Source organism: Bombus bifarius, unplaced genomic scaffold (assembly GCF_011952205.1).
Source record: "Bombus bifarius isolate JDL3187 unplaced genomic scaffold, Bbif_JDL3187 scf7180000010271, whole genome shotgun sequence".
In the NCBI taxonomy this organism is placed as follows: domain Eukaryota; kingdom Metazoa; phylum Arthropoda; class Insecta; order Hymenoptera; family Apidae; genus Bombus; species Bombus bifarius.
Window position 1 is genome coordinate 4,168,013 of NW_022885586.1, and position 11,505 is coordinate 4,179,517.

At 35.8% G+C, this 11,505-nt stretch overlaps 1 protein-coding gene across 3 annotated transcripts in view; it reads left to right on the top strand.

The window, feature by feature from the left end:
- LOC117216492 (heterogeneous nuclear ribonucleoprotein 27C-like) overlaps nt 1–11,024 on the top strand; it is a 30,094-nt gene extending 19,070 nt beyond the window's left edge. The window contains exon 8 of one of the 3 annotated variants that reach the window (XM_033463206.1): nt 8,636–9,303. In XM_033463206.1, coding sequence (XP_033319097.1) covers nt 8,636–8,778 — 143 coding nt within the window. In that variant the 3' untranslated portion in view covers nt 8,779–9,303. Of the gene's footprint in view, nt 1–6,711; nt 7,975–8,635; nt 9,304–9,987 lie in introns of those variants that run through there. The other 2 variants (XM_033463207.1, XM_033463209.1) reach the window with 2 other exon arrangements.
- Nucleotides 11,025–11,505: the final 481 nt, after the last annotated feature.

The following is an 11,505-nucleotide window of genomic DNA, read 5'->3' on the forward strand; positions in this document are numbered from 1 at the left end:
AATTTCTATGATATTCGATGTGCTCGAAACAGTAAATGTGACGACAACGGAGGACATTTTTCCGTTTTTTAAGCGTAGGCATAGTTCAATGAACTTGAACAAGTCACGAAAAAGATACAGAATATAATAGGATGTTGAAGAATTTGTACACACAAGCGTACTTTGCTTGAACTTAATTAGAAGACCACGTTACCCTTATTAGAGACAAGTATGCATATACCTGTATACCGTTCGACTATAAAATCGACATAAACGACGGTATAAAACGAGATTCGATAAACACAATGTGTTTTTACGACACGAAAAACACGAAGTTTTTACGAGTCTTGTATGCGCATGCACTAATCCTTTTACCATAGAATTAACTGTTTGTACTTTAACGAGTAATATTTAATATTTCGATGTGCATCTATCAATATACGTGTGTACGTACGTACGTAGAAAAAGAGAAATCGCGAAGATAAATAGAAGTTTCCGTGTATAATTATAACTTAAGGAAAACAAACAAATATTAACGAGAGAATAAATCAGGGCCGGCTGGTGGTTGGAACGAATTTTCGATAACTCTGTCTATCGTAGCACGTGTTTAAGATTCCATAATTTTATTTGCTAAGATGTTAATTTTAACGATGGAAATTAGTTATTCGATGATAGTTGCTAATTACGTTTGAGTCCCGACTGAAAAGTATCCGAGTACAACTAGCTTCGAACATAAGCAAGGCTGAAACGAATGAAATTGACTTTGCTCATTCCAAGAATGTCGAGTCCTCTGAAACGGTCCTAATAAGACTGACACTCTCGGACAAAACGAAAAATAACAAAAAAATAACAAAAACAAAATAAATAAAAGAATATCTTAGATGAAACAAATTGTAAAAAGTAAAAGTAAAGATATGTTGTATCGTAAAAAAACGATTCCTATGGTAAGTCTTAATTTTCGCGTTTAAAAGACCATACTCTTTGCTTATTTAATCATTACGGTACTTTTTCGCTGAGCAAAATACGTCCAACGACCACTGCCCTTTAAAAGGACAACAGCTTAAGCAAAGAGAGGACCCTTTTTTCGCGTAGGTTAACGAAAAATTCTTCAGTCTGAGATTCTCAGAGATGAATATCGAAAAAGGAGGCGAGGGTTCGTATAAAGAAAAAAGATGATAAGAGGAAGAAGGGGAAGAACGAAGAACGAAAAGATGAAAAAAAAATTGTAAATCAGTGTTAATTATTCGAACTGAAAGGAAGCGCCTCTGCTTTTTCTCCTGCGAACGATACGTCGATTTGGAAATATTGCCGTGTCACTTTAGGCTTAGGATTATTAAACGTGAAACAAAAGGGGGAGGGACGTCGATGAAACTATTAAAGGTAAAAGAAGTGTCAAAGTACTGCTACGATTTATGAAACTATTTACTATTTACGACTAGTAACACATAAACAAGGAACCATACTGTTGTTGTTATTATTTTCTATTGTAATTAATTAATTATCACAAATTACAATGGCTTTACTATTTTCTTGAATAAATGCCTATATCTACAGCTTCTCGAGCGCGTTTCAGCGTAGCTTAAGTTTATATCAGAAGAGGAGAAAACGAGGGAATGAGCGGTTGATTAAATCATTCGACAGTGAGATTGTATGGCATGGAGAGTAAAAATGGTGGAGAACGAGATATCGCGAGATGCAGGGTGAACGAGTTAAAGCGAGAATGAGACGCAATTTGATTGGTGTTTTGCGAAAGAATGTGAATGAACGAACGGGAACGAATCATTTTAAGAAAGTGGAAAAGTGTGGACAAAGGAAGAAAGATGTAAAAGAAAAAGTGAAAAATAAGATGAGTATGAAAACAGGCTGCAGCTAACGTAAACGGGTAGTTAGATAAATAAGGGTAGTAAGTGAATTTAAACAGAGAATTATTATATTTAACGCATGAGGTGCTGACGATCGGGCCCCGCGGACACAAAATCCTCGAAGTATTAATTAAAAGTGGACGCCGTTTTTAAGGTTATTATCGACTATCATGTTTATTATATTAAATAATAGTTAAAGGCTATCTAACGTTTAACGGTCTAGTTTACACGATAAATGATTACATGAAAACTTTACCTCTGCCTAAGGATAGATTGTACGAATCGATTTAACGAGAAAATAAGGAAAAATAAAATGACGATAAGACAAAAAGTTGTAGCTGGTTAAGAGCGAATCGAAAATAAGATAAGTAAATAATGAAATAGAATTTTACGGGGAGGGGGGTTGATCAATAAATACTCGAAAGTACACCAAAAGTGCTACCAGGGGAAGTGGGAACCGGTATATTCGAGCGATAGGGAATCGTGTTATAGTCCTAAGGGAGAAGAACAGATAACGTTTGTTTTATCTTTCCGTTTTACCGTCGTTGGACAAGAACATTTACCGATTCCTCTCTTTAATTCTTTTTTTCTTTTCCTTCACTTTTCAGTCGTAGAATTTTTCGTTTGCCACGTTTGTATCCTGTCGCTATCTTGCTGTTGCTTTGTTATACTTCGATGCTGCTTTCGAACGTTTACGTAGCGTTTCGATAAAACGGCAGGCTCTTAGAACGTGTCTTAAAAGCGTACGTTAGTCGTACGATTCTAGTAATCGTAAAAAATAAAAGAAAAAAAAAAGAAAAAGGGAAGGAAGAAAGGTCGACACTCGGCGGAGAAAGTGAGAATTGTGTGAATCGAGCGTATATGTATAGACGTGAGAGTGCATGAGGGAATCCGGACAACGTTGTAGGTAAATCGATATAATTATTGATTAAGGGATAAGTTGTGTACAAATGTATTATAAATTAATGATTATCCTCAGAGTACCTTAAACGCAGAAAGATGAGAGAAAACGAGAGAGAAAAACGAAGCTCACCTTTGACTTAAACACACATACATACACACAATATTACGTAGAATTTTCTCCCAAACCTCCCCCGTTTTTATACGGTTGGGCCTTTTTGGCTGAGGTCGCGAATACTTTTCCAGGCCGTGCTTTTATGGGGATGAGGCAAAGCGTAGGATCAATACTTAAGGTATCCATTAATTATCTAATTAATTAATTAAAGCGTATAAACTTGACATAAGAGAAAACCGTTGCTTAGGGAAGTATTAAAATAGAGAGCGAAACGAAGATATTTTTAATGAAACAAACAAATGCCAACCATTGTGTTCTCGTGAGAATCATAATTGTTCCGTAACTCTTAAGTGAAAAGGAAAAATCGCGTATCTAAGTCGTTAATTAGTCGTTGTAATTTTAATTCTTTTGTTAGAAAGCAAATTGTAATAAACGGGTGTACGAAAGGTCAGGGAGAGAGAGACTGAGAGCGTTGTTAAGTTGCTGGTTAATTGGTTAATTGGATGAGGAGGGGAGATAATAAAAATGATTACAAGAACAGAGAGTGACGAATGTTGACGAATGAGAGACGGATGGATATTACGGTATATAGTACGAGGAATGAATCGAGAGCCGACGAAATTAAGTTTACGAGAAAGAAAATCATAAAACGAGCATGGATCGCTGGTGACTGCAGAAGAGAGAATCTAGTGACATAGAGGAAACGATTGTTGGAAAGTTTCATGGACACGAGAGGGAGAGAAAGGCAAACAGGTGCGAATGGGATCAGCGTGGAAGTGGCGAGAGGAGAGCGTGTAGAGATAAATTTTCGACGTTCAAACGACAGAGACACACAGTGCCGCCAAGATTTCTAGTAATACAAAGAACATAGTTTGTACGCGATGTACAAGTGGCACCGTTTGGTGCCGAACCAGGTTTAAGGTTTGCCAAATCTTTGATAAGTAAAGAAAAAAAAAACATTAAAATAAAAAGATAAAAACACGCGAGACAATGTAAAAGTTTATTAAGCTGCATTACGTATATAGTGCATAGGAAGTACATGCATTAAAAGAATCATAGCTAAACCGTTAGTGCTTAAAACGCGACGATGTGATGAAAGTGCCGACGCAATATTTCCAAATCGTATCAAGAGAAGAAAAACCTCCCTAACCACCTGAAATTTTCATCAGAAACTTTTTCCAATAATTAGATCCAGCATTACGAAACTTTCCAGATAAATCGAAGACGAGCTGAACACAGAGGTGATTGTTTTCCTCCTCATCCCATCAGGATCGTTTCTTATTAGGGTACGGTTGTTTGTCACTTGATTTGGTCGTGAATTGTAAATTTCGTTCTATGATAGTGTATGTAAAATACGCGACACACGGTGACCAAGGGAAAGGAGAAAGGGACAGAGACTAACGAAAATTTCGAAGAGTAGCTTAATAGCGGATTAACGATCGTTATCTAATTTTAGCGACATTAGTTAATCTGATAAGAATGAGGGAGTGATAGGGCACGAATGTTGCGTGTAGGTCCTTGGATCGATGGAGGTACATAGATTTGATAGTTACACACAATGTTGATGGAACAAATCTCACACACGTGAAGCTGAAACAAAGAAACACACACATATATAACACAACATCCCTTGTCACGTGTGTGATTTGGCAACGATATGAGAGAGGAAGTAAAAAATCAGCTGCGTAAATCTTGCTATTTGTCCGATAGGATTGGGGTGGAGTGAGGGAACGGATAAAACGAGGAAAGACGAACGATAGAAAAGGTAACACGAACATGGTTGATAATGACATAGAGCGGAAAATCGTCAGAGCATCGAAAAGTGTGCATGATCATGTGTGCATGAATATTTTCATTCAAGAGGGAAGAAAGAAAGAAAATTCTCCGAGTTTGGTGTTTAATATTTTCCGTGTGCTGTCAAAATAAGACGAGAAACGGTCAACCATAGAAGGAGATTCATTAAGAAAGGTTTAAATTACGATATCAAAAGTGTTGTCAGGCAGGTCCAATTGGGGAGGGCACAATCTCTATTTGTGAATTGCCGATTTCTGCTTTATTTTCACTCAATGAATATATCCTTTTATAATTGTGTAACGTTTCACTTCTACCTGCTCTCCTCACTCCCAAAATGACACATAAAAACAGTACCACTACTATTGCTACCGTACTATTACTATTACTACTACTGCTACTACTATTACTATATTGTAACTACTACTATTATTATGATTATTATTAATTATTATTGATTATTGTCATTATTACTACTATTATTATTATTCATTAAATACACACATACACATATATATATAAATATAAATAAATAAATAAATATATATATATTATATATATATTAATATACTTAACGGTGTTTCTAGTGGATTAATTGATTATTGATACTTAAGATATTATATTAATAATATTAATATAACGATTATAATGATGATATATATAATTATATATAAAAATATATGAATATATATATATGATATACTGATGATAAGTTGATATGCTGATAATTATTATGATAATAATATAGAAGAAAAAGAGTGGATCATTATTCGTAAAGTACATACTGGTATAGATTATGAGGATGATTAAATAGAAAATGATATTGATGAAAAAGAAACAAATGAATTTTGTCAATCGAATCCAAACAATCTCTTCCTTCGTTTTAAAGTCATCTGTTTTTCGTATTATTAAGTGGTTAATCTTAGAACTTTTATTTTATCCAAAAGGTTGAGAGACTTAAAACACTGCACAGTTTGATATTGTTATCATTACATTATCTATTCCCGTTTTTTAATAACCGTGAATTAATTACGTAAGAGGAATGTATGCAACTTTAAATAAAATTAGAAAATATTTTGCGAATGAATGAGCGCGCGAATGAAAGCGAGCATGCGAGTGCACGTGAAAGTTCCTTTTTCGCCTAATTGTTTCGGTAGCCACGCCTTTCCGTCATTCGCTCAAACAGTTGTTAAAATAGAATTGTCATTCTAAACTAGTTCCTTCTACTTTCTTTTTGTCGCTTCTGTTTTGCAATTAGCTCTTAGCAACAACTTCCGTTTTCCGAAATCATTTCGTTTGTGAAAGTTCCACGCGAATTTCAGTTGCTGGTTCCTCTTCGGTCCTAATTCAACTTTTTTTTTTGTACAAACTAAAATTTTCTTTTTATCCGGTACTATTCGAACGCAAACGTAAATGATTTTGTTGTATAGGACGGAATTACAGAGGTGGTCCACTATTTTAAAGAATATTTTTTAAATTCCTTTTCTTTCTTTTTTATATCATTGACATAAGTAAAGAAACGATGGAGACGAGCTTTTCATTGGTGCAGTGTTTTATGCGCGTCCCAACGTATCAGTTCATTACATCTCGAAACTGAGCTTAATAAATGTATTCACTAGATTAAAAATATATCAAGTATACTCTCTTATATTTTACTGCAAAACCAGGATATTTAAAGATACTCAGGTTCGAGGTATATCCTGTCTTTGTCGATACTTTAGGGGCCAATTATTTATTTTCTCATCAGATTTTAGTTGACAATCTCTAACGATGAATTACTTTACTTTTATATCTATGTAATATTTTTCATTCATAATTAAGTAACTTGCCCCTTTAGTATCTCTCATCCGTATCAATATATAATTTTCTTTTAAGTTAAGTTAAATTCCATGTTTTCTAAGCATATGAAAAAAGAGGTACTTTTCACTATCACAGTGTAAATCATGAAAATTTGCATTGGTGTCGCCGCGCTGACACGTCATTCTAAATTTACACTTTTACGCCTAGCGAAGGGCGTGTTCGGGACGGCCCGCACTACCTAATTTCCTCCTTTATTTCCCGCAGACAACACCCCGATCCCAAAGTTCAAAAATACTGAAAGTGGAAGTCCGACCTTCATTCCGAACGGAGACGCAGCCCCAGGTCCCCAACGGTTTTCCTTGACCCAGCACACGAATTATCACCCTTATAGGCGCTAAGAAATAGCAAAAACAGCCTACCAAAGACAAATCAAGCCTTTAGGTTCTTAATATAAAAAAGGAAAAAAAAAACAGCAAAATTTAGGAAAATGGAAAAGAGGGAGGTTGGCGGCGCTGTAATGGAGGAATGAAAAAAAAAAAAGAAAGAAATGGTGTAAGGTGGTAGATTTCGATGAGAACGTTTCCAAACGTGGCCATCATCCTCTTTGTTTCCCTATGCCTGAATTCATGTCCACGTTTTGATACATTATTAAGGAAAATTCCTTTTATAGTTGTCACTTTTTGATCGTTTCGTACCGAACGATGATTCGTAAATAGCCCGTAAGATGATTTATCTATTAAGGATTTATATAAGCTACGTGCAAGTGACGCGTCCTTTTAAAAATTAAGATTACTTAAGGCCTACCATTTAGATCTGTTATTAAGTTACGTATATTAATTAAATTTTACCATACGGGAGCTTTTTAGATTTGTGACATATCTATGCTATTCTTTCCCCCCCTTTTTTTAATTTATACGCATAGATCTAATGTAGAAAATGGAATCATGGTATTAATGATTGTCTGTATATTTATTTAAGAGGCTGCGAAATATAAGTCGAAATTTAGGGCAGGGTCCTTTGTTGTACTTGAACTTGAAAGTATAGCAACTTGTTTCAAGATCGGATCATTTTAATTCATTTACTGTGCAAAGTCGAAGTTCGACTAAATTCTACTAAATTGCGTCCTTTGCGTCAACGTCCTGTTCGAATCGGGAAGACGCGTTGAAATTCGTGTGTAGGAAGATGAAGCTCCCAGCGGAGATTCAAATTAAACTTGATCGTAAACTCTATTTGCTTCGAAGTTGCTCGGCGCTCGTGATACATAGTACTAAGTCCTTTTATACTAATTATTAAGGCCGCGAGAGATATGGAAGAAATATAAATTTTGTACTGAAAATTGTAAGAGAGAAAGAGTGGGAGAGAAAGGGAGAGAGCGAAAATTGGATGAAAAGTAAGGAGCATATTATAACTTCATTGTTTTAATCCTCGTATATTTAAGTCGGCGGTGTTTAGTCGATAAGCACTATACGATTAAGATGATCAAGGACGTAATATAATAAGCTTTTCGTACTTGCACGTTACGAAACATTTTTGATAGAATTTATTTCTTTGTTGCACGACCTGATCGTTTTCTGCTTCTTTTTTCTATTATACGTTAATCATATAGATTATTAATTAATTCTAATATATCAATATTAATACACCATTTTTTTTCTCTTTATAAATCTTATGTAAAGTGTATTCTCGGAGCTTTGTTGACAGAGCACGTTCTAGAAGATCTTGAAGATTCTCGCCCACGAATCGACCACCTAACATCCTTCAATCGCTATTACTATTTAATTTACTTTTACGTTCACGCGCGCGTCGCGTTGCTCGAGCCAATTCAATTAATTCGTAATTCCGGGGGCGATCCTTTCCATTAACGCTGTCAATCTCTTTTTTAATCCACCATTTCTTCCCTGTGACCTAAAACTCTTTATCGCGACGTGGCCTTCAAACCCGCCACTGTGCCCGACAAGATTATCAAAGAGGTTGACAATGCTTCGATCAATGCTATTTTATTTTGGGCTCGATGATTCGAGAAATTTTTTATTTGATCCATAGTCAATCTCTTCGATCGTCCTCGAATCGTCCCATCTTTCGTTCGTGACTACACGCGCTACTGCTCTCTGTCTCTACCGATCTTTCCTTGATTACAATCCTGGATCGCGTCCTGGCACACGTACGTTCATTTATACGATTCTAACAGGCACCGAATACGGACCTCCGAGACTAGGAAGCGTTTCTCCTGCCCCAGGAACTACCAACGGCAACAACGGCGGCGGTGGACCCAAAAGGGGTCACACAGGATCCTCATCCAGCTCCAACAATTACCATCCCTATCGTCGCTAGAGATGGACTGAAAAACAAATCGGTTTTTCGCCGTATTACGCGATGTTTCGCTTCTTTTTTTCATATTAATCAACGATCGACTGCCGCATCATACATGTCGCGCTTACACGACACTTGCATATCACACGTGTAAATCTTCGTTTGTGTGTGCGTGTATGAGTGAGCATGCATGGCAACGAGAATCATAATAGAGCAAAAGAGACGAAGATAATTTTTGTATAGCTTTTTTAAGTCAACGAGAGAGGCATCTCTCGAATAACGGTTTCAAAGCAATGAAAGAACGATGGTTACGCTTTTTATAAGAATGGAACGCAGAATGGTCGTTCTTTTGCTGTTCTCATTACGACTTGAGTCGGAAGAGGAGCGAAAAAAGATCTCAAGGACTATCATCGAAAAATTGTACATTTGGAGAGTATTCGTGGACTGCAGGATAGAAGTCCTCTGAAGATGTGACGAGAGATCATTAGAAGAAGGCGAGTTGCCAGTTCTGGAAGAGCATCAAGGACCAATTATTATACACGATCAGGAAACACCAGTTCCGAACTCAAAGCGAAGAAGTTTTTCCCAGCATTGTACTATAAACTATTTACGATCGCTTTTAAAGAGATAAAATTATTTTCGGCCAGGCTGTGTAGATCAAACTGTCGAATTAATCATTTACTTCTTATTTTCTATGGGAAAATTCGTACAGATCGGTCGAGAATTTTTGTTTCGCGAATATAAAGAAAGATGTGGTAAGGAAACTGGAATCTTATTAAGAAGCATTAATGTTGACTGGTTCATCCAAAACGATTATAGGTATTGTAAGATTTAGATGTAAGCATTTTCAACGTATCGATCCATTGAAATCTTCGTCAGAATTAGCTACAAGAAGCTATTAAGTACTTTAGAAACGTGACTTATCAGTTTGTCTGATTGCCTTTCTCTTTTTTTCATATCCACCCCTTTATTTGGTTAATTTGTAAGAGACGTTAAAATAGGAAATTACCTCGAATCTGTGATCAAATCAAAAAGTAGATAATATCTCTTTGAATTATCTCGCGACGGAACATTTTATGAGAAAAGACATGTACAGAATAAGCTGATGCCAATTTTGTTCATTTTTTAAATTTAATAATTCCGACCGGCGATTAAAACAAACAAAAAATAAATTCGTTTCAAAAGTCGACAAGAAACCTAATCCTTTGTTTTTTTCAATTTCTGCCGTAGGAAGTTTATTTCCTAGACGTCCTGTTCATTTTACTGACTGGATGACGCGAGGCTTGTGGACTTGAGGTAAAAGAACCGGAAACACGCGTTTAGCCGCGGTCGGGCTTAACGGGCCGCGAGAATTAAAAGGGATGTTTTGCATATTAATTTAAACAATCAAACTGGTCCTTTGTCCTAAATTCAATCTTCCATCTCCTATATATTTTATGTTTCTTTTTGTTTCTTGTATTTTACGTTTGTACTCTTCTACTTGTTGTGTCTGTTGTATAGTTGTTTGCGTATTAATTTGGTACCCACTTCTTTCTTCCGCTTCGAGAATCGGAGACTTATATAAATATGCATATATATTATTATATATCGAACGAACGAAACACGAATTATTCATGTACATCGTAATAAGAGCAGCAACTCCAATCCTCGCGAATTCCTCGGTAATTATTCGTATGTATTGGGATTAGAAAGGTTTCGTGCGTTACGATGAAAAGGGAATGGAGGTAAAGGAAGAGTATATATTTTTCATGGTTCGAGAATAAGAATATAGAGAACGAAAGTATGCACGAAAGCGGCAGAAGAGTGGAAACGATTTAAAAAATGCGTAGATGTGTCACGTATCTGCGTTTTGTGCGAGCCAATAGCTTCGTCCATATTTAGAATAATGTGTAATTTAAAAATATTAAACTAAGTAGACCTCATTATTTACGTAAGTGCAGTTAACAGTGGATATTTGTATTTATTAATTGTATATGCCTATGAGACTATGTATAACGTATATTTTCGTACATCCGGGAAGTTGTTACGATAAAGGGCGTTAAAAAAGCGTAGAAACACTTGTGAACGTTTCCCTCGATATGTCAGTGTTCTTTTCCCAGACGGAAGAAATAAAAGACAAAGAATGAAAATAAAGATGCTAAACACCATTGTGCTTCTCGGTCACCGGCACGCACGTACTTTTTCGCAATGGTATGAGACATACATCATCACTTTTTTCGTATGTAAGCGTTCGAACAGAAAGAATAATTAGTTATCAGAAAGGCTGACATTCTACGGAGGAGTGAAAATCGACAGAACCACGGAGCTATAGTGATTCTCATTGTATTAATAATAATTAATTATTGATAACACTTAAATGTAATGTTAAGAGTTAGGAAGCCTGGCGTGAATTTATATGCCTATTTAATGTACGATTTGTACAATTCTGGGTACGATATACGATTATGATAATTAATTGCCATTGGTGGCACTCGAGCCTCGTTTATACCATCACCGCTGATAGCTATTATAAATTAGTAATGAAATAATAATAATAATAATATGATGATGATGATGATGATGATAATGATGATGATGATGATGATGATGATGATGATGATGATGATGATGATGATGATGATGGTGATGGTGATGGTGATGGTGGTGATGATGATGATGATGATGATGATGATGATGATGATGATGATGATGATAATGATGATGATGATGATGATGATGATGATAGATATATCGTTCATAATATTTTGT